Source organism: Tachysurus fulvidraco, chromosome 26 (genome assembly GCF_022655615.1).
Source record: "Tachysurus fulvidraco isolate hzauxx_2018 chromosome 26, HZAU_PFXX_2.0, whole genome shotgun sequence".
Taxonomy (NCBI): domain Eukaryota; kingdom Metazoa; phylum Chordata; class Actinopteri; order Siluriformes; family Bagridae; genus Tachysurus; species Tachysurus fulvidraco.
In genome coordinates this window covers 993,989-1,016,387 of record NC_062543.1, presented here as the reverse complement: position 1 = coordinate 1,016,387, position 22,399 = coordinate 993,989, and the positions used below count along the sequence as shown (strand labels likewise).

Genomic DNA, 22,399 nt, shown 5'->3' with positions numbered 1-22,399 from the left:
ACGATTTTAGAAAGCCAATGGGGTCGTTATTAATGCGAAAGGAGTATTAATGTTCTAAACAAAAAAAAATTACAAAGCACTGAAATCACATACACGTTAAAAAACCCCATAAAATATTATATTTTGCTTTATTATTGATATTTGCATCTTTTAGATGTCTATTATTAATTACTATTATTACTAATGCTACTAAAAGATTATGATACTGTTATGTAATTCTTTAAAAAAAAAAAAAGCCTAATTTTTTATATTTTCTAGGTAAAATAGAATATTTTCCTGGTTATATTCACCGCCTCAATCACCACTCAATCTGCACTAATGGACACTTACTTTTGTCTTTCATTTGTAGTATATATAACATTTCTAATTGTATATCTGCACCTTTGCACATCCTACATTAGTGTACATGTAAGATGTGTTAATCCCTCTCCACTGCTTCTCTCTTTCTACCCATCCCGAGGCATCCAGAAATTGTACCAGCTACAATTGTCTTCCGTGCGATGAAGATTTTGGACCTCCACTGAGATGAAGGTGACTCTATGAGGATCCTGAGGCATCTGCAAATCTACCAGCTCCAGTTAGACTCTGCGATACTAAAAAGGAGATGTGAACCCCATGTGATCTTGTACACCAATACAACATTTATCAGACTGTATATATATATATATATATATATATATATATATATATATATATATATATATATATATATATATATATATATAATCACACCCCCAGTGTCACCCAGATAAGGATGAGGTTCCCCTTTGAATCTGGTTCCTCTCAAGGTTTCTTCCTTTACCATCTAAGGGAGTTTTTCCTCCCCACAGTCAACTGAGTCACCTCAGACTTGCTCATTGGCAGTGTTGTATAAAGTAGTAGAAAGCAATACTTGAGTAAAAGTACAAGTATCGTACTATAAACAGACTTTGGTAGAAGTGTACTTAAGTATCAAAAGTAATTTTCTGATATTTAATGTACTTAAGTATTTGAAGTAAACGTAAAAAGTAAAATTTCAGTGATTTTCGGTAGACATAAGATCAGGGGTAGGGTTTTAGCCCTCAGTGAGAATTTAAAACAAGAAGAGTTTTATATTATATATATGGCTACATAGTAAGCCATAAGTTACTGTATTATTAAATGGCAAAAATGAACACCAAAATTTTATGCATGATGTAATGATGCCAGTCTTGAATCAAATCAGTTGTATGTGTGCATTCTCTACAAACAGTGTGTCCAATGAATGCAGTCATTAATAAAAAAAAATATTCACAAGACAAAGACCAAATCAATAAATGTTATTTTTATTTAGTATTGATATTGCATTAATATTTTGTTTGTGCTACAACTCTGGTAATAAGAATAGTGAAATTTCACCGCTTTTGGTTGCCGTCTTTACAGCTTTCCGCCTATTAACGTTATAGATAAACGCCTCCAACTCTGATTGCGCGTGCACGCTGCGCGTACCTGTGCTTCTCCCTAGAGCGTGTGTACGTGCGTAATGCAATCTAGGAGCAGTGATACACCAAACCTCCCTTACAGTCACACACATTTCTTCTGAGTTTATTTTGTAGTAACGAGTAACGAAGATGCTTAGTGGAAATATAACAGAGTAAAAGTATACATTTTATCTAGGAAATGTAGTGGAGTAAAAGTGAAAGTTGACATAAATTTAAATAGCGAAGTAAAGTACAGATACGTAACATTTCTACTTAAGTACGGTAACGAAGTATTTGTACTCCGTTACATTACAACACCGCTCATTGGGGATAAATACATACACATTTCAATATATCTAACATCAATCTTGAATTCTGTATCATATTAATCTTTATATTATTCTTTATATGAACCTTTTGTTCTATGTTTATGTTCTGTAAAGCTGCTTTGAGACGATGTCAATTGTAAAAATCCAATAAAAAAATCTTTATACACTTTTTTTAAAATAACCTTTGTTTCTTACTTATATCAATGTATCTTCTTTATCATTATCACTATGCACCAACACACCAAGACACATTCCTGCACATGTAAACCCTACAGGGAATAAACCTGATTCCAATTCCGATTCTGAAAAAAAAAAAAACACCGCTTGGTTAATGCAGGAAACTTGACCCTCTTAGGGTTCCATACACACGGTGCGCGCGATGCAGTTTCTTTTCTCGCCAAATGGAATAAACAAACTGCGCGTGGACTTGTTACCTTTCTAGCTAATGCTAATATTTAAACGTTTTTAAATATAATATTTCGCCTGGATAAATAACAGGATGGGGGACGACACTCCCGAGAGGGAAATGAAGGTAAACAACTGATTTCTAGCTGATTCTGTGAGCTAGCAGTGCTAATGTTGCTAACATGCTAACAGCTAGTCGTCTTCACAGCTCTGTTAGCTAACATGCTAGCCGGCGTAACCGAGTAGAAATACTGTAATAATGTTGGATTTTTACAGTAATAAAGGCGCCGAATGTGTTCAGTTGTGTGTCAGAAATCTACCTTAAAACCACAATTAACTTTATATCTTTATATCTGTCAGCTTTATTTGTATATCTTTATACGTTCATATCAGACACTTAAATCTACACACTGCATTTTACTGCATAAAAAAATCTTATGTTTATAGATTTTAGGTATTTTTATTCATTTTTTTTAATGAAATGAATCGATCTGTTTTTTATCTTATCAAATGAGAATCGACTCGTGTGTCGGTTGTTCGAACCTGTCAAGTGCGTGAGTGCTGCTATTGATTCGATTAAATGTCTGATTTTTATATATGTATATATGCTTTTAAAGAGGTTGTTGAGTAATGAATTATATTTTACGATAATAAATTATGTGTATTTATCTTTTCCATCAGGATTTTCAGTTCCGTCAGATGAAGAAAATCCGTGTCTTTGCCTCCCCTGATGATTTGCCTAGGGGGCGCTCGAGTCTCCTCGCCATCTCCAATAAATTCGGCCTGACGTTTGTCAGCCAGGGCAAAGCGCTCAAGGTGTTTGTTACTGATGACATCATCAGTGCAGGGAAGGTCACTGGAAACCCCAACGAGATAGGTAACATATTCATAATGACGTTTAATAACGTTTAAAGAAGGTGATGCTGAAAAACAGAGCAAGAGAGAATAGAAGCGTGAGCAGCCAATCAGATTGCAGCTTTCATGATCCTTTATGTTGTGGCCAGAAAAGTGCACAAAAAGTTGGCTTATGGGTGGAGCTTGTTAGGCTGTGACTGGTTGCTGATTAGTTGTGTGTAATGTGCAACACCACACACTCTCACGCACACACTCTCACGCACACACTCTCATGCACACTCACACTCAAGTCAAGTCAAGTCAAGAAGCTTTTTATTGTCATTTCAACCATATATAGCTGTTGCAGTACACAGTGAAATGAGACAACGTTTCTCCAGGATCAAGGTGCTACATAAAACAAAGACAGGGCTAAGGACATGTAAGTAGTCTTAGCCACATAAAGTGCAACTGTGCAACCTGGTGCAAACAGTGCAGGACAAGACAAGCAAGACAGTGCAGGACAAAAGACAGTGCAGGACAAAAAACAGTGCAGACATTAAGTTACAAGACAATACAAAAAGTACAAAAAATGCAATACACAAAAGACAGTAACAGAAACAGCGCCGATTGACCGGTGTAAATACTGAATGGTCAAACAATATTTTGTGCAGTAAAAGAGTGAACAGCAGCAGGTTCTTAGCAGCAGGTCCTTTGGATTATATATGGAGTTGTGCAAAAAATAGCAGATGACTGAGATATTGTCCAATATGTGCAAAAACAGCAGAAAAGTGTGCAAAACAGTGTGTGTGTTTTGTGAGGGTCTATGCAGTCCATACAGATGATGTGTGTGTATGTTGTGCTCAGTCTAGTACAGTTCGGTTATTGAGAAGTCTGATGGCTTGTGGGAAGAAACTGTTACGCAGTCTGGTCGTGAGGGCCCGAATGCTTCGGTACCTTTTACCAGACGGCAGGAGGGTGAAGAGTGTGTGTGAGGGGTGTGTGGGGTCATCGACAAGAGTGGGGACACTCTCTCACACACTCACACACATTCGGCTTCTTTCCTCACTAGAGAACTGTGTACATGTTGACGCTGCTCTGTGTGCTGTACTGTACTGTACTAGAATGTACAATATGTAGAAATAAATGTACAAAATAAAGATTTGCTGATGTCACCGTGTCACATCCTGTAGTGGAGGGTGTGCAGTGCCAGGCGCTGACCGTTGACCTGCCCGTGCACCACCTTGCTCTCAGCAGTGATGAGCTCACCCTGTCAGTGTGCGGTGCCAGCGAGGAAGCCTCTCTCACACTAGACTTCTACGACGTCCGCACCTTCTTCAACAAGGTAAACTTCTACCATTTTAAATAAAAACAAAAACTCACCATCACCTTCCTTCACTGTAAACCTCCAACAGGCTCACTTTATTATTTTTTCCCCCCACAGTCCAGACAGGATAAGCGTCCGTTCGCGTCCTTTAAAGCAGGCTCCCAGCCAGACACTTTGGTTCAGGATCTAAAATGGAGTCCGGTAGAAGCGTTTAGAGTCGCAGCTTGTCTTTCAGATGGCAGTATGATGGTGCTGGATGTGACAGACAAAATCGTACCGGTGGCTCAGCTTCCTCCCTCCGTTGGCATCACCTGCAGTGAGTGTGTTCTCACACATCTAAATTGTTCAGGCATTTTTATAGTGATCATATCAACATTTACCATCAGCTTCTTTCAGAGGATTTGAAGTTATTATTTTTTTATTTAATACATTTGTAAATCAAATTACAACATAACGTTGTGATATCGATAGTTTAGTGTTATTAATAAATTAATGACTTGTAATTACTGCATTATAACTAGATCTATGAATTAATTGGCAAAACAATAAAATGTACTCGAAATATTTTATACCTATTAGATTTATATATCAGTCTTTAAACATTTCTAAACCTGACAAAAGCAGTTGAGTGAGAAGTAAAAGTCTATGAATGTGATAAAAGGTGTGTTTCTGTTGTGTAGTTTGCTGGAGTCCTAAAGGAAAGCAGATTGCTGCTGGGAAACAGGACGCCACCGTGGTTCAGTACACTCCCGTAAGTGTCTCGTTAATCCCCGTTCTCTACAACGCTAACGTTCCTTCGGTGTTCTTCGTCTTCGACGGTCTGTGACGTGTTGTTTTTTTATCTCCAGGATCTGCAGCAGAAGAAGGTGATCCCATGTCCGAGTTTCTACACGGCAGACAATCCTGTTAAAGGTAACGTTTAATGATGGACGACAGTTAGTCCTGTTTCCTGGTTATTTAACGTTATCTAGCATTGCGACTGTTAGTATGCGACTGATTTAGCTGTAGATTTGAAGCTGTGGTGAAACTGATCATTATTTACTGTAATATAAACATGGGTTGTGGCTAATGGTGTGTACTGTTGTATCCCCACCCACCCCACCCTCCAGTTTTGGACGTGTTATGGTTAAGTACATACAACTTCGCCGTGGTGTACGCGGCGGCCGACGGCTCTCCCGAGACTCCGCCCGAACTCGTCATGGTGTCACTTCCCGTAAGTCTCTTTCCTCCAACGGTGTCTGTACACAGCGGTAAGTAAAGACTTTTTAAGATTTAAACTCGTGTCCTGTTGCGTTCGTGCAGAAGAAAGACGAGAAGAAAGAGGACAAGTTCCTGAACTTCAGCGACATCGTGTTCGGGTCGTGCACCGAGAGACAGCATCACTACTTCCTGAACCACATCGAGGACTGGTGAGACAGATACGCTCAGAGTTCGGGAACGAAACCAGAGTTCACACAGATCCGAGAGGATTCATTTCATCCTGCCTTGTTTTTTTTTTTTTTTCCTCCGACGCAGGGATCTGATCCTCGCTGCCTCGGCTGCCTCTATCGAAGTCAGCATTATCGCTAAACAGGAGGACAAGGTAACGGAGCACATTTAACTGATCCTGAGCATCCAAATAATGATGGCAAAAGGATGAGGAAAAGGCCATTTTATTGAATAACTTATGCATCCGAATATAATAAAACATAGAAATAGAAATAAGGAAGGAAGTGTTTTACAGGGACAATAATTAGTGTTCAGTTTGTGTTCATGCTTCTCTCTGGCTAGTTTCAGCAAGTTGATGTTAAACAATCCTGGATTTAATTAGCATGCTTTCTGGAACATCTTCACGCTCGAGTCAAACACCGTCGATCGATCGCCGAGTTAACGACCGCTCGTCGCTTTGTCTCTTACACTCTCACACAGACAAACTGGGAGCTGTGGCTGCTGGAGGACGCGAGCCGAGGGGAACTTCCTGTCACTATGAACAACGACGACACGCTTCCCGTAGGAGTGGCCATCGACTACACCAGTCAGGGCGAGATATACATATGTAAGCGCTCGAGTCTGAAACACACCCTGAGCTAAAGCGGAAAACTGCTAGGTGTTAACGGTGTAGACTTTATGTATAAACACTACGGTGTGTGTTCTCTGTGTTAAAGAGTGTGTTGAACCGGAGGACGGTCTCTCACAGGGCTGCATTAAGTGCTGTAGGAGCGCTGTTTTTAATGTTAGGCGCTAAAACAGTCTGAAACTGACTCCGTTCTCTGCCTGTACGTTGAATCCATTTGCTTCATAACACCTCTATGACCCTTAACGACCTTATTTCACAGCCGACGAGAAGCAGCTCCCGCCGGCTCCCACGCTGCTGATCCTCTCTACTGACGGAGTGCTGTGTCCTTTCTCCCTCATCAACGTGAACCCCGGGGTTAAACAGCTGGTCGTGTCCCCAGGCAGCCTGCCTCAGAGCGGAGAGAGACCGCCGCTACAGAGTAAGGAACAGATCATTTGTGTTTAAATGGGATCGAATTCTTAATAAGATTGTTGTGATAAATGTTAAAATATCTGTTAAAATGTTAAAAGATTTTTCATTTGACCAGGATCAATTTCAATACTTATAATAATTATAATAATTATTAAATTCTACTAGACGTAAATATACGACGTTCATTTTTTCGATTCCTTTCATTTTAGAGTCGCTGCCTCTAATTCAAGCTCCTGCCACATCCAAACCACCTCCTCCTGTCTTCCCATCGTTCCAAGTGCCCTCTATCACCCCTGCTTCCTCTTCTGCCCCTCCTACTACTTCAGCCGCACCAGCAGCTCCGGCCTCTTCCTCCTTGGGTGTTTCCTTCAGTCTTCCCTCCACCACATCCTCTCTTTTCTCCTTCAGTGCTGCTTCTACCGCCCCTTCGATCTTTCCCTCTGCATCAGGCTTCTCTTTCGCAGCTCCTAAACCTGCAAGCGAGGCACCCGGCCTTCCCGCGTTCACCTTCGGCAGTCTCGCCGGCGCTAAACCCCCGACGGAGGGCACTAGTGCCTCGGGGCTCATGGCTACAGCTACAGCTTCTCCCATCCCTCTGCTGAAGGGTGGAGCCGAGCCGCCGACGCCTAACGTTCGAGTCAACCTGAATGATCGGTGAGAGGATGTCACACTTTCTGAGATAGCGTTATTCCCCTAAATTTAAACCATAGATTGCATCACCTGCTTTAAATAAATCTGTCTGTAATCAGATTTCAAATAAACAAAGTTCAAGTAGAACCATCATACATTTCGCTTCCACCTTTCCACCTATAGGGGGCGACATAATGCAAATAAACAAATAAACAAAAATCCATCCTTTAGGCCACACCCACTTTGGGATTAATTCCTTATACTGACACTTGTGACACTGAACAGATTATAGTTGAACAGGTTAGTGTAATTGTGTTGATGTACACACATGGATATTTAAATGTTTGTTAGATTGTATGTTAACCTGCCGTGTGTGTGTGTGTGCACGCGCGCAGGTTTCTAGCAGCAGAGACTCCCAACATACACACTCCATCTTCCCAGCCCTTCTCCTTCACCTCCACTCCCAAACCAGCAGCTCTAGAATCGAGCGCTCTGCCCAAACAAGCGTTTGCCATCAACAAACCTGCTGCACCCCCCACAGGTATACACAATGATTCAGTCCATTTCACATACATGCACATGTTCAGGAATTGAAATTTATTCAGCTGTGTGTGTGTGTGTGTGTGTGTGTGTGAGAACAGTGACCCGTCCTGCCCCTGCTCAGAACAGCACTCCATCTGCCGCAGTGCAGAAAACTGCTCCGGCTCCAACCGCTTCGCCCGCTCCTCCTTCGACACAGGTTCACACACTTACACCTTCACACACGCTCGTTAGTCATCCAGGGATTTTTTTTCCCCCCTGGATTAATCACTGTGTCACAGAGCTGATGAGACATCAATCACGTAAAGCGTTTACTTTTTAAATCAGCAATTTAGTTCTACCGTAGAAACGGTATTTAAAGGCACTAAAGAGCTACGAGACTCATCTAGTTACATTCACTTCTCATTGCTCAGTGTTTCAAACGTATAACGTACGATCTGACGGTATATGTTTATGTCTCGAAGCTTTCTTCTGCGAAATTTGTGGAGAAAAAGATGCAGCAGACAAAAGACATCGATCCTGTGATCCTCGGAATACAGGAAGAAGTGAGTCTGTGACAGGACGTGCCTTTGATCAGCGATATCCTAATACGAATATGTAAATCTCTGGGAAAGTGTTAATATATACATTTTTTTGGTTAGCGTTTTATTAACCGTTTCTCGATCTCTGTCCTCTACAGATCTCTCATTTCAAGAAGGAGATGGACGAGCTGAAGACACGCGTGAAGGGGGCGGACTTCTGCGTAGGGAGCTCGGACGAGATGAGGGAGCTACGCAAAGAGAGCGAAGACCTGCACAGGTTCACGCTGGAGATCAAGGAGACCACAGAGGTGTGTTTAAATGACGAAAAATGCAAATGAAGTACACGCTAACGCTCAGTGTAGGGTTTAGTGCACAAATGTAGAGCGCTCGGGTTTAGTGCATTAATGACGTACATAATAACACTTAGTGTAGGGTTTAGTGCAGGATACATTAACACTCAGTGTTGGGTTTAGTCTGTAAATCTTAAAGGTGGGGTCTCCGTTGTTTGAAAGCCAATGTTGACATTTGAAATCACCAAAACAAACACGCACCCCTAAAGCAAACGGGTCCCACCCCTGTATCGATAGCTCCGCCCACACATACATACGTAACCCGGGCGAGTAATGGAAAGAAACGTGTCTTTATCATAGCTGAAGGGAAGAACAATACGATTGTAGATAAACAAACAAGCAAAAATGCCACACAAGCATAATGATGTAAAGGACAAAGGCATATATTAGTTCTGTGTAACAAAGCAAAACCAACGTTACTCACCTATCGAGAAGGAAAAAAGCGCCTCGGCGTCTTAAGTAAAGTCGGCCACATATTCACAGGTCGGAGTTTCCCGAGTCGATAACTCCTGAGCTAAACGCTGTTACTACACAAAACGCGGTTGTAGCTGCCTCTGTACATTACTACGATAGAAAAGAGGTGTTATTTGTGTAGTAACAGCGTTTAGCTCAGGAGTTATTGACTCGGGAAACTCCAACCTGTGAATATGTGGCCAACTTCCTGCTCCTTCAGTTCTCTCCAGCGCTGGAAAGCTGATCCTATATTAACACGTCCTACTTCTTGTCCTTATCGTAAGTCTTTCTTCTCTTTCTTTCTTTGTTTTTATCCTCCATGTCGATGTTAAAACCTCTTTCTGCTAACGTCACACATGCACACTGAACACTCTCTCCGCCCATATTGACAAGGCAATACGCTCATTGGCTACACATTAGTTTTTATTTTGTTTGTCGTCCCCAATCGTTTTTTTCCGAAACGTTTCTCAAACAATGAAGACCGCAACTTTAAGTTGACATGAAGTCGCAGCATAAGGTTTAATACAAATGTGCAGTAAGGAATAAATAACATCGAACATGGGGGGCAGGTTTAACAGGTAGAGAGAAGAGAGAGATTTAACAAATATAAATAAAACTGACAGCGTATTTAAAATGCCACAGTTTCAGGGTTTCAGCTCGGTAAAGTAACAGTCTATTTGTTTCAGTCCATGCACGGTGACGTCAGCACTCTGAAGACGACGCTGCTGGAGGGGTTTGCTGGAGCAGAAGAAGCTCGAGCTCAGAGAGAATTGTACAGAGACAAAGGTTACCTCCAGCTCCTGTACAAGAAACCACTGGACCCACGTACTGAGAGCCAGCTCAAGGTTGAAGCCTCCTTGTATACACACACACACACACACACACACACACACACATACACCTCAGCAGACAACCCAGTGCTATTCATTGTTAAATGTGTATACTATGTGGCTTAGGGTGGCTTAGCGGTTAGCACGTTCGCCTCACACCTCCAGGGTTGTGGGTTCGATTCCCACCTCCGCCTTGTGTGTGTGAAGTTTGCGTGTTCTCACCGGTGCCTCGGGGTTTCCTCCGGGTACTCCGGTTTCCTCCCCCGGTCCAAAGACATGCATGGTAGGTTGATTGGCATCTCTGGAAAATTGTCCGTAGTGTGTGTGAGTGAATGAGTGTGTGTGTGTGCCCTGTGATGGGTTGGCACTCCGTCCAGGGTGTATCCTGCCCCGATGCCCGATGGCTCCCCGTGACCCGGGAATGGATGAATGTTATTACATAGTGACTGTAGTCGTAAGCCCCAGGAGCAGATATTACTCATAAGCCTTTACAATCCGGTTTAATTTATGAATTATCGCAGTGTCGGTGTTGTAAAGCACGTGTTTGTTTCAACAGGAAATCCGCAGGTTGTACCAGTACGTCAAGTTTACCGTGGAGGACGTTAACGACGTGTTAGACCTGGAATGGGAAAAACATTTGGAGAAGAGGAGAAAACAGAAGTATGTGCACCATAATCCTCCAAAACCTTAAAAATTAATTAAATAAAATAGACTTGTGTATAAAGCATTAAAGAGAATATTTTGGGGGTTTGTACTGTGTCGTTTATTTAGGCTGAATGTAAACAGGTGAATTGATCGCTACCTTGTTTTTGTAAACACAAACAACAATATTGTGTTACGTATATAGATATAAAACTCAAAGTTTATTTGCGTTTTTTTCCCAGATACATGATTGTCCCTGAGCGAGAGGCTCTTTACACAGCTCTGGCCAACAACATGGACATCATCAACCAGCAGAAACAGAAGCTGGAGCATCTGGTGAGAGACCTGCAGAGCCTGAGACTCTACAACAAAACCTCCAGTCAGCTCTCATCCACCTCCTCACCATCACCTTCATCATCCTCACAGGGGTAAATACCATAATGCCACACTTAATTCAGCACTCCCTACTTATGTTTGACCCTAGTGCGCATATAAAGGTGTGTGTGTGTCTGTGTGTGTGTGTGTTGTAGTTTGGATAGCGAGCTGGAGAGTCTGAAAAACGCCTTGTTGAAGGCGAGTCTGGATACGGCACCCAAAGCTTCTTCTAAATCTCCATGTAAGCTCTTTTATCACATCTTACAAACAAACCGTTATTATTTTCTCTCACTGTCCACCGACTGAAGCCTTTTTACACCCGGTCACTTCGTGAGTCGTCTCTGATCCGATAGCTATCTGATTTGTTAAAACTGTTCCTTTTACATCAGGCCACATAAACGCGTCTCGGCGAATCGGATATCGATCCGATCTTTCTACTCCCGCCCAAAATGATAATATATTTTACCTCATTTCCAGGGTAACTGAAACAGAACACACTTTGGTGTACGCGGTTTTCAGAACGCGATAAAAAAGAAGACAAAAAACTGGTTACGACGTTCATGCTACAAAAAACAGCGTTTATTGTTCGCTGACAGCAGCAGCGCGTTTTAAGCCCCCACGAGACGCCTGGGTGAAAGATCAACTGCGAGTGACGTAGTTCCGTTTGGGAGGAGTATAGCGCTGACGTATGTGGCTCGAACAACCACATTCATTTACACCTGTCCAGTTTCATCTGTAACGCGTCCCAGACCACCTCCTGAAGGGGTTTGTACCATCGGGTTTCTCCTTAGGCGGTCCCTTAATTATTTACTTTAAATTTTTAAACCGCTGATAGTTTAAATTTGTTTTATAGTTTTTTTTTTTATAGAATAAGAGAACTTTCTTCTGAAATCTCTCCATGCAGTGGGCATTTTGCTACATGGGCAAGTCGTGGCCTAATGGTTAGAGAGTCTGACTCGCAATCCTAAGGTTGTGGGTTCGAGTCTCGGCCGGCCACGACTGAGGAGCCCTTGAGCAAGGCACCGAACCCCCCCAACTGCTCCCCGGGCGCCGCAGCATAAATGGCTGCCCACTGCTCCGGGTGTGTGTTCACGGTGTGTGTGTGTTCACTGCTGTGTGTGTGCACTTTGGATGGGTCAAATGCAGAGAACAAATTCTGAGTATGAGTCACCGTACTTAGCCGTATGTCACGTCATGTCACTTAAATACTCTGTATAATTCAGTTCACAGCGTGCGCTCGTGTATTTATTCCGAACCTGCTGCAGTTTTGCATAAAACCGCCAGTATTATGACGTCATATTTTGGCAGCAGAGAGATCGAGTTCACTTCGCTTTCGGTGCTGTAGACGAGCGTCGAGGTTTTAAAGCGAATTAAAAAGGAACGTTAGAAGAACCGAATAAGTAAGAGGTCCCGAGGAAGATCCCATTTCATTTGACTGATGTCCGTGTCTCTTCCTGCATAAACGTGTCGTCTCCAGCTAAGATGACGCCAGTGAAGCAATCTCAGCTGAGGAACTTCCTTTCCAAGCGTCAGACTCCACCTGTACGATCCACAGCTCCAGGTATCGCTTCATACACAACAACGGGAATCAGGGGGTGTAATGGGTGTTTATTAAAGACCCCTAAGATCTCACTAAGTCGTGTTTACCCATGATCCTCCTCTGTGTGTGTGGAGGGGGGGGGGATGAGGAATGAATTGTGATAGCTTTTTTTCTTTCTTCTTTTTTTTTTTTTTTTTTTTTTTAGGTAACTTATCGAGATCAGCTTTCCTCTCCCCCAAATACTTTGAGGATCTGGACGACGTGAGCTCCACCTCGTCTCAGTATCAGCCTCCTGAGTGTGATGACTCGCTGTCTGTGCCTGAGGAAGTGGAAGTGCCTCAGCCTGTCCCGAACCCCCCGAGACACCCGGCCGTAGTGCGCACTTCATCCATTCTGCCTCGGTCCGTCATGGAGTCGGTGCCGTCGTTCCCCGGAGCGATGCAGTGGTCAGGGATCAGCACTGGACCTCACAGTAAGTTGTGATGATGGCGACGGCAGAGAAACGTTTTATAACCAAACCTCACTTTTGTTTTTTTGTTTTTTTTTTATTATATATTTTTTGCAGCAGTTCCTAAGATAAACATGGACAGCGCTGACAGCACAGCACTGGCCACAAAGACAGTGACACATGGACCTCCTCCTACAGAAAAAGCCGTGTGTCATGAGAAGACCACGCCCACTGCTCTTCCCCCGGCTCAGGCTGCAGGAAGAGCCGCTTTAAACCGACACATGAACAGCCAAACCCCAAGTATGAGAAATACTTCTCTCTCTCACTTTCTCTCTCTTCCTCTCTCTCTCTCTCTCTCTCTCTCTCTCTCTGTGTCTGTCTCTCTCTCTCTGTCTCTCTCTCCTTCTCTCTGTCTCTTTCTCTCTGTCTCTTTCTCTCTCCTTCTCTCTTCCTCTCTCTCTATCTCTCTCTCTGTCTCTCTCTCTCTCCTTCTCTCTTTCGCTCTCTCTCCTCTCTCTTTCCTTCTCTCTCCTTCTCTCTCCTCTCTCCTTCTCTTTCTCTCTCTCTCTCCTCTTTCTCTCTCCCTCTCCATCTCTTTCTCTCTCTCTCTTTCTCTCTCACACTCACTCTCTCTCTCTCACACTCTGTCTCTTTCACTCTGTCTCTCTCTCCTTCTCTCTTTTGCTCTCTCTCTCCCTCTCTCTCTCTCTCTCTCCTTCTCTCTCTTTGTATGTCAGCTTTGGGGGAAAAAAATTAACTTTTCTTTTTTTATTTAAAAATGTTTTTACTGTAAAATATTTTTAAACTTACGATAAATGTTACTTTTTTTACTGTAAATAAAATGGATATATTTTAACGCTAAAATAAACAAACAAATTTTGATAAACGTGATAAATGCGTATTGTGTTGCAGTTGCAAATCTGACTGAACTCACACTGAAGAACGTGCCTCAGGTTGTGAACGTACAGGAGCTGAAGGATAACGGAGCCCCGGCGCCTGTTCCCACTGACCCCAGGTCAGTACCTTCTCTGTACCAGTCAGGTGCAGCTTTGGCTTATCTCCTTTATAACTAGAAAAGTTTATTAATAAAATATTGTTCTAATCTTACACAGATTTGCTGAGTGCTGTCTGGGTGGGCGTGGCTTATTTTAATGAGCGTTCGAGATTGACAGGCGCTCTGTTTCAGACACATAGTGCACAAGCTTGGAATTTTGTGTGTGTGTGCGTTTTTACTGATGCCAAGCTAGGAACAAAAATCTGCACAGGAGGCAGCAGAAGAGTGTGTGTGTGTGTGTGTGTGTGTGTGTGTGTGTGTGTGTGTGTGTGTGTGTGTGTGTGTGTGTGTGTGTGTGTGGTCTGTCCCTTGGTGTCCTCTCTCTGCCCTGTGTGCATCGATCAGCGGAGTGATGTGTTGCCCATAATAATTCAGCTTCAGTAAGCAGCACAAAGACGCACACTGGCAAGGAAGGTTAAAACATGCGCGTACCCACACACACAACACACACACACACACACACACACACACACACACACACACACAGACTCTGTTCCATTCTTTATAATTGACATATAGATGTAAACATGGAACATAGTGTTATTTGGTCAAGTAGAGAAACACATTATGTTGCTTGAGTTCATCATTAGGGGTCAGTAGAGCTCTCTCTCTCTCTCTCTCTCTCTCTCTCTCTCTCTCTCTGTCTCTCTGTTTTGTTTTTTTTTCTCTTATTCTCACTTTTTGTTTCTCTCTCTCTCTCTCCCACCCTCTGTTTTTTTTTGTCTTTCTTATTCTCACTTTTTGTTTCTTTTTTTTTCTCTCTCTCTTTCCCACTCTCTGTCTCTCTCTCTCTCTCTCTCTCTCTCTCTCTCTCTCTCTCTCTCTCTCTCTCTCTCTCCCTCTCTCTGACTCTGCTGATGTGTTGAATATTCAGATATAAACCCCTTGAGGGCTGTTTCTCTATAAGCAGAAATCTGTTTGTGTGCTGCTCCGTTATTATTCAGGGCTTTTGACGAGTACACAAACCGAACACTGACACAGGGAGGAAAAGGGCACAGAAACGTGTAAGGAGCAGAATGTTAGTGTGCTGAGGCAGAGTGTAATATCGACTGTGTGGATTTTTCTGCCAGTGGGACTATTAACATTTATTTTTTTTGCTGCGTAAGAAAACGATCCGCTTCACCGACGACCTGTCGACTTTACTATCGCAAAGTGTATGTCGACTGTAAGAAGTCTGGAGTTTATTTATGACAACAAATGAAGAATAAATCTGCAAGCAGACGTTCACCAAGTTTTACATTTATATTTGCAGCATTTAGCAGACACACTTATACAGAGCGACTTACATTATCTCATTTTATACAACTCAGCAATTGAAGGTTAAGGGCCATACTCAGGGGCCCAACAGTGGCAGCTTGGTGGACCTGGGATTGAACTCACAACCTTCCGATTGGTAACCCATCACCTTAACCACTAGGCTACCACACGCCCACATGATGTTCACGTATGAATGTAATGGTCAGGGGTGCACAAACTTTTGGCTATAGAGTGTAGTATACAGCTGTATCATGAACCATTAATTATAAACAGTGGTTCTTTTCTGTCGAACTAAAAACGTGCTAAAATAATAACGTTTTTATTCTGTTTTGCAGCAGCTCCATTTCTTCATCTGCAGATCAAACATTTCAGCAGGTTCTGGCAAGCGTGGAGGCTAAAAAAGTAAGTACTGTAAAGTGTATATGTGTGTGTGAGAGAGAGAGAGAGAGAGAGTGTGTGTGTGTGAGTGTGTGTGTGTGTGTGAGAGAGAGAGTGTGTGTGTGTGTGAGAGAGAGTGTGTGTGTGTGAGAGAGAGTGTGTGTGAGAGAGAGAGAGTGAGTGTGTGTGTGTGAGAGAGAGAGAGAGAGAGTGAGTGTGTGTGTGTGTGAGAGAGTGAGTGAGTGTGAGAGTGAGTGAGTGAGTGTGAGAGTGTGAGAGTGAGTGTGAGAGTGAGAGTGAGTGAGTGAGTGAGTGAGTGTGAGAGTGAGTGAGTGAGTGTGAGAGTGAGTGAGTGAGTGTGAGAGTGAGTGTGAGTGTGAGAGTGAGTGAGTGAGTGTGAGAGTGAGTGAGTGAGTGTGAGAGTGAGTGTGAGAGTGAGTGTGAGAGTGAGTGAGTGAGTGAGTGAGTGTGAGAGTGAGTGAGTGAGTGAGTGTGAGAGTGAGTGAGTGAGTGTGAGAGTGAGTGAGTGTGTGTGAGAGAGTGAGAGTGTGTGTGAGAGAGTGAGAGTGTGTGTGAGAGAGTGAGAGTGTGTGTGAGAGAGTGAGTGTGTGTGTGAGAGAGTGAGAGTGTGTGTGTGTGCATTTTTTCTCTTTATAATTTGCATGTGTAATTAGTTATACTGTAAAACTATAAGGAATAAACCTTGTGTTGTGCTGTTACAGTAAAACAATCAACAGTCGTAGTGGACAATTACAGCTCTCTTAGATACCTTTGTCAAAAAAAGCTGCAGAAACAGCGTCGTCTGTCTCATGGTGTTAGTAAAGAGACGCTGGGGCAGTAATGTGAAATACCCCAGAGCTGTCTGAAATACTACAGTGAAACATGTGATGGTGTTAATGACCCCGGCGTCTTCACTCACACACACGGGGTCACTCAAAGGTCGTGTTTTATTTACACATGAGGATAAACTGAGTATAAAATAAACTCTTTTACACACAAAGTTTCATTCGTTGAATTATTTAATAAATACTTGCACGTGAGAATAATTTTAATTCATGAAGATCTGAATACATCTGTGAGAGATGCCTTTAAAAGTTACTCATGTTTTATTTATATTGACTTTGTATTTATAAATATCAGCAAAAACAATAACAAATATGTCTTTAAATAAAAGCTACACTGATGAGGAACACTGATGTTACACCTTTACACCGGATCCCTTCATATAATTAACACGTTTAACCCCATCCTCTTCAGAACCCCACCCAGAGCGCCATAAAGGTTCATGCTCCGGTCCCAGACGGCGCTCCGGCTCAACCTGGCTTTGTGTTCAGTAAGGATTTCCTCTCTTTAAATGATTTATTTCATATTTTTTCATCGTTTCTGTTCATTTTAAAGCACCGAACGAGATTAAAGTATTGGCACCTACAGGTCTTTTGCTTGGTGTTTCACCGAGGTTTGATATGTGAAAGCGCCTTAATGTAGATTAAAGGTGGGGTCTCCGTTGTTTGAAAGCCAATGTTGACATTTGAAATCACCAAAACAAACACGCCCCTAAAACAAATGGGTCCCACCCCTGTTTTGATAGCTCCGTCCCACACATACACCAGACAAGTATTATGGCGGAACCTGCTGGGGCAGCTGACCGAGGGTATATTTTTATCAATAAATGAACACAATGAGTAACACTATGGTAATACAAATGTGTGTTTGTAGTACTGTGTGTTGTACCGTGAGGTTTATCTCCGTTTCACGCCGAAGACGTTCAGTTCTCTCCAGCGCTGGAAAGCTGATCCTATATTAACACGTCCTACTTCTTGTCCTTATCGTAAGCCTTTCTTCTCTTTCTTTCTTTGTTTTTATCCTCCATTTAATGTCACACATGCGCACCGAACACTCTCTCCGCCCATATCGACAAGCCCCGCCCCTTTCCGCTCATCGGCTACACGTTTTTTTGTTTTGTGGGGCGGCCCGACGCGGTTTTCCGAAGCGTTCCTCAAAAGACAGAGACCTCACCTTTAACTAATAGATATTTGTTTTGTTCTTTATAATTATTATTGTTATTGTTAGTAGCATTAGCAGTAGTGTTAGTGTTTGTTCGTGGTGTTTATAAAGTGCCTGTGTGTGTGTTTAGGTCAGCTAACCAAACCTGACACTGCTGCACCATTCAGCTTGTCTTCATCCCTGGAAGCCCAGAACAGCAAAGGAGTGTGAGTGTGTATTTATTGATTATTAATAAAATAATCTTGTTTCTGTTTTTATCCAATAATTAACATCCACACCTTAATTGCAGATCACCTGCAGGATTCCCCTTTAACCTGAGCACCACATCATCTCAATCCCAAGGAGCGAGTTCCTCTCAAAGTAACCGTGACTTTATATCACACAGGCAGAATGATTTGGTTTTCTTGCATTCCTGACTGCTGTATATAAAAATCCAACTTGTGTCATTTTCTTTTTTTTTCCCCCACACTACATTTTTGACCCACTAAGGTGTGACCCAGGTGGGTAAAATACCACTGAAACCTGCTGCTTCTGCACAGAACTCGATGAGCGAACCGGGCAAAAGCTCCACGATTCCCTCGTTTCAGGCTCTCAAAGCTCAAGAAGATTCTCTCGGCCCCTTCCTCGATCTCAGAGTTGGCCCAGGAGATGAGGTTAAAGAATCTCCAAAGCCCAGTACGACCTTCACCTTCAAGCCACAAAGCGTAGCTCCTGGCACAGCGTTCACGTTTGGAAACCTTACGAAACCTGCCGCCGCTGGAATCAACCCGGAGACCAGCAGCTCTACGTTAGAGGCGTCTAAAAATCCAGGAATTTTTAAGCCTCCTGAAAGCACAGAGTCATCGCTGACCAGCAAAAAATTCTCCTTCACGCCTTCATCGTCTGCGTCCGTGCCTTCCTTCAGCTCCCTGCTCGCGACTCCTCTTCCTAAAGAAACGACCCCCGTAACCGAGAAAGCTCCTGAACCTGAACCTTCTCCTCCACTCGAGTCGGTTTCTACCGCTACACCCGAAGAACCTTCTTCAGAACCGAGTGCTGAAGCTTCTGCGATTTCTACATCCACTCCGTCTCCAGCGTCCGTCACAGAAGAACCTCCGCCTTCACAAATCAAACACGAAGAGCCTGAAACTCCGGCGATACAGACCGCATCTGTTCCCCAGGCCACGCCCACATCCGTGCAATCCGTGGCTGAGACGGTGCCCGTGACGGCATCGAAACCCGTCCAGGAAACGACGCCTGCTACCACAGTTAGTGTAGAACAACAACAACAACAACAACAACCAGCAGCAGAACCAGCAGCTCCACCTCCACCCTCCACCACTCCAGGATCTATCTTCACCCAGCCAGCTGTGAGCTCCAACAGTACAACGTTACCAGTCACCGTCTTCACCCCAGTCATCAGTACAGCAGGTAGAGCAGCTACGCCCGTTGTGTTTCAAATTCACAGAGACTCTGCTCGAATTTTAATATTTATGCAAATACATCTGAATATTAATGAGCCTATCATAATGTTAAACCACATCTTTTGCTTGATTTTACACAAATCTGAATTGCTAATGGATCCCTAAACAACATCTAAATATTTATGTCACATGTACTGTATGTTTCCTTCGGTCGTTATCTAGCCGCCGGCGTATCTGCTCCGGCTCCGACCTCAGTGTTCTCTCAGGCGATCAGCACCTCCTCCACCCCTGCGTTCGGATCTTCGGGATTCGGCGTTCCTTCCACCACTTCCAATTTTGGGAAACCGGTTTTCGGACAGCCGACGTCTGTGGGATTCCCCACAGCTGGCAGCTTCAGTTTTAACCAGTTTGCGTTCGGGGGCAGCTCCGGGTTCGGACAGACGGCCACACCGAGCACGGCTCCTGCTCCGGTATCCAGCAGTGGAGGAGGAGGAGGAGGAGGGCTTTTTGGATCTGTTAGCACCACCAGCGCCAGCTCCTTCTCGTTCGGGTCGAACAGTACCGGTTCTGGAGCGAATGCCGGGACAAACATCTTTGGGCAGAACAGCGCTCCTGCTTTCGGGCAGAGCAGCAGCAGCACCTCGACGTTCGGACAGGGATCCTTATTCGGAGGGAACACGACCACGACGACCGTGTCTTCTGGATTTGGATTCGGACAACCTGCTAGTATGAGCTTCATATTGTGTTACAGCTGAAAGCTTTTTTTTTTTTTTTACACCACAGCATTGTTTTATTAGTTTAGATTAAGGATCTTAGTAAATGAGTGCCTTATTGTTGTTGCTTGGTTCTTCTCCTGCTCCTACAGTGTTCGGCAGCACCTCTTCTTCATCTGTGTTTGGTCAGCAGCCGAGCACCAACAGCGTCTTTGGCCAGGTAAAGTGTTCAGTAATTCTCAGCTTTATTATTTCCATCAGATTTTATTTTTTTTATCTGCGTTACCTAAGAAGCCTAGAATCTAAAAACTGCCGTGATTTAATGACATCGATTCATTCGATCGATTCATGTGATTCATACGAGTCGTGGTGTCATTTTGTACTTTTCTCAGTGTTTATCCAGGTGTGTCGTTTGTGTATAATCCGATCCTCTGTCTTTTTATCCCATCAGCCGTCATCAGGTGGAGGTTTGTTCGGCTCCGGGGCCCCCAGCTCTTCTAGTGGAGGATTTTTCAGCGGTTTGGGAGGCAAGCCGAGCGAAGACGCCGCCAACAAAAACCCGTTCGGATCCACTAACGCCGGCGCTTTCGGTCAAACCAATCAAACTGGTGAGGATTCTGTGTTCTAGACTGGAAAGTGCTCTGACAAAAAAAAATCTAAACATAAATTACATCATAGCATGATGTTAGGAAATACCGGGTCTCATTGTAATAACTAACAGCAGCTAATTTAAAGGTGGGGTCTCCGATGTTTGAGGAATGCTTCAGAAAATGAGTCGGAACGACAAACTAAACAAAAATCAAAACAAACGTGTAGCCAGTGAGCAGAAAGGGGAGTGTCTTGTCGATATGGGTGGAGAGAGTGTTCGGTGCGCATGTGTGACATTAGCAGAAAGCGGTTTTAAACATCGACGATACAGGGGTGGGACCCATTTGGGTTAGCGGCGTGTTTGTTTTGGTGATTTCAAATGTCAACATTGGCTTTCAGACGTCGGAGACCCCACCTTTAATGTCATTTTTCTTTCTTATAAAGTCACAAAAGTGATTTTTTTTTTCTCCAAAAAAAATTAAAATATATCTGCCGGTTTCAGCGTTTCTCCGTATGAAAGTGTTTCGGTTCACCGCAGCACCAGTTCCAGGTTTGCTGCCGGTTTGTAACAAAGCTTTATTAGATGTTTGGTGCTTCCCTCTAACTGTAACACACTGATGTTATTATCATTATGTCAGCTGTAACAGTTCACCTGGTGCGCAGACACACACACTGCTGTTCACACACAGTTAAAGAGCGGAGGAATAAATAGCTGCTTTGGTATGTGCTGGATAAAGTGTGGATGTTCTCCTAACTCGGCTGCGGAGGGTTAGACAGGAGGTGACGTGAGGGGAGGCAACGTTACTCAGAATAGAGTTCACTCTGTCGCACTCGCGCTCTTCAGCAAGCACTAACTGCTATAACCTATAAAGCCGAGTCCAGATTCCAGCCTGATTTTAATCCACGTTCATGCCATAGTTTCTGTAGTAACATGTGTATTCACACGGACATTTTTTTACGGATGTCTACGGACGGAGTCTCCATTAAACAGTCCCTTGTATTTTTTTTACATCCTCAGGGTGTGTATTGGTCTCGCACTAACATGATAAGCTGTATTAGTGGGTGTGCTATAAATATATATATATATAAATACCTATATATAATATTATAATATCATATTTATTCACTCTTCCCCCCAACCCCAACCCCACACAGGTGGGAGCCTTTTCGGGAACACCGGTGCGAAGACGTTCGGGTTCGGAGGCGTCACGTTTGGAGAGCAGAAGCCCAGTGGGACGTTCAGTGCCGGAGGGGGTTCTGTAGCCGCTCAGGGCTTCGGCTCCTTCTCCACTCCTGCTAAAACAGGTACGACTCTAAAACAGGGGCCCGACAGCTGGAGCGTGATGTGCTTTAAGCCGCATCTCTATATCATAAAATTTAACAGTAACTAAGTTTTAAATAATTTCCTGAACAGTTTGTTACCATGATACACACTTGGTGTGTACTAAAATATATATTGTAAAATATTTTTTATAGAAACTGAATTAATCGAGTCAAGATGCAACGATGCTCCCGTATTCGGTGCATATAACCGATGTGTATGATGATTTATTTAGAGAATCTGGGAGTCGGCTCCATCCTGCGCCACTGCGTGTTATAAATCCGCATCGTCTGTCACGCGTAATTATGGGAGAGTCTCATTTTTTTAGCCGTTAATGGCGCCAATCCAGAGAGAGCGTAATTCGATTCCACAAGCGTGATCAATTATTCAGCTCGGCGAGCGGAGGACGGCTGTAATTTCAGAGCTCAGCCTTACTTGCTGTCCACGACGAGTGGAGTTACAGATCAATACACAGCCATGGGAACGCCTTCTGTACAACACAACTCTATCACCCCCCCACACACACCCTCTCTCTCCTTTCTCTTTCTCTCTCT

At 43.4% G+C, this 22,399-nt stretch overlaps 1 protein-coding gene across 10 annotated transcripts in view; it reads left to right on the top strand.

Moving 5' to 3' along the window:
* Positions 1–2,119: 2,119 nt before the first annotated feature.
* nup214 (nucleoporin 214) overlaps positions 2,120–22,399 on the top strand; it is a 33,969-nt gene continuing 13,689 nt past the window's right edge. For 6 of the 10 annotated variants that reach the window (XM_047809525.1, XM_047809524.1, XM_047809528.1 and 3 more), the window contains exons 1-33: positions 2,120–2,300; positions 2,855–3,050; positions 4,198–4,349; positions 4,449–4,647; positions 5,012–5,082; positions 5,180–5,243; positions 5,441–5,544; positions 5,634–5,740; positions 5,847–5,913; positions 6,240–6,366; positions 6,647–6,805; positions 7,008–7,452; positions 7,824–7,969; positions 8,070–8,167; positions 8,433–8,513; positions 8,648–8,797; positions 9,979–10,137; positions 10,679–10,782; positions 11,007–11,192; positions 11,295–11,380; positions 12,617–12,700; positions 12,885–13,151; positions 13,245–13,427; positions 14,040–14,142; positions 15,774–15,840; positions 17,074–17,149; positions 17,951–18,026; positions 18,110–18,180; positions 18,310–19,230; positions 19,446–19,949; positions 20,089–20,156; positions 20,388–20,544; positions 21,680–21,829. In XM_047809525.1, the coding sequence (XP_047665481.1) occupies positions 2,268–2,300; positions 2,855–3,050; positions 4,198–4,349; positions 4,449–4,647; positions 5,012–5,082; positions 5,180–5,243; positions 5,441–5,544; positions 5,634–5,740; positions 5,847–5,913; positions 6,240–6,366; positions 6,647–6,805; positions 7,008–7,452; positions 7,824–7,969; positions 8,070–8,167; positions 8,433–8,513; positions 8,648–8,797; positions 9,979–10,137; positions 10,679–10,782; positions 11,007–11,192; positions 11,295–11,380; positions 12,617–12,700; positions 12,885–13,151; positions 13,245–13,427; positions 14,040–14,142; positions 15,774–15,840; positions 17,074–17,149; positions 17,951–18,026; positions 18,110–18,180; positions 18,310–19,230; positions 19,446–19,949; positions 20,089–20,156; positions 20,388–20,544; positions 21,680–21,829 (5,461 nt within the window). In that variant the 5' untranslated portion in view covers positions 2,120–2,267. The remainder of the gene's footprint in view (positions 2,301–2,854; positions 3,051–4,197; positions 4,350–4,448; positions 4,648–5,011; positions 5,083–5,179; positions 5,244–5,440; positions 5,545–5,633; positions 5,741–5,846; positions 5,914–6,239; positions 6,367–6,646; positions 6,806–7,007; positions 7,453–7,823; positions 7,970–8,069; positions 8,168–8,432; positions 8,514–8,647; positions 8,798–9,978; positions 10,138–10,678; positions 10,783–11,006; positions 11,193–11,294; positions 11,381–12,616; positions 12,701–12,884; positions 13,152–13,244; positions 13,428–14,039; positions 14,143–15,773; positions 15,841–17,073; positions 17,150–17,950; positions 18,027–18,109; positions 18,181–18,309; positions 19,231–19,445; positions 19,950–20,088; positions 20,157–20,387; positions 20,545–21,679; positions 21,830–22,399) is intronic. The other 4 variants (XM_047809523.1, XM_047809521.1, XM_047809522.1 and 1 more) reach the window with 3 other exon arrangements.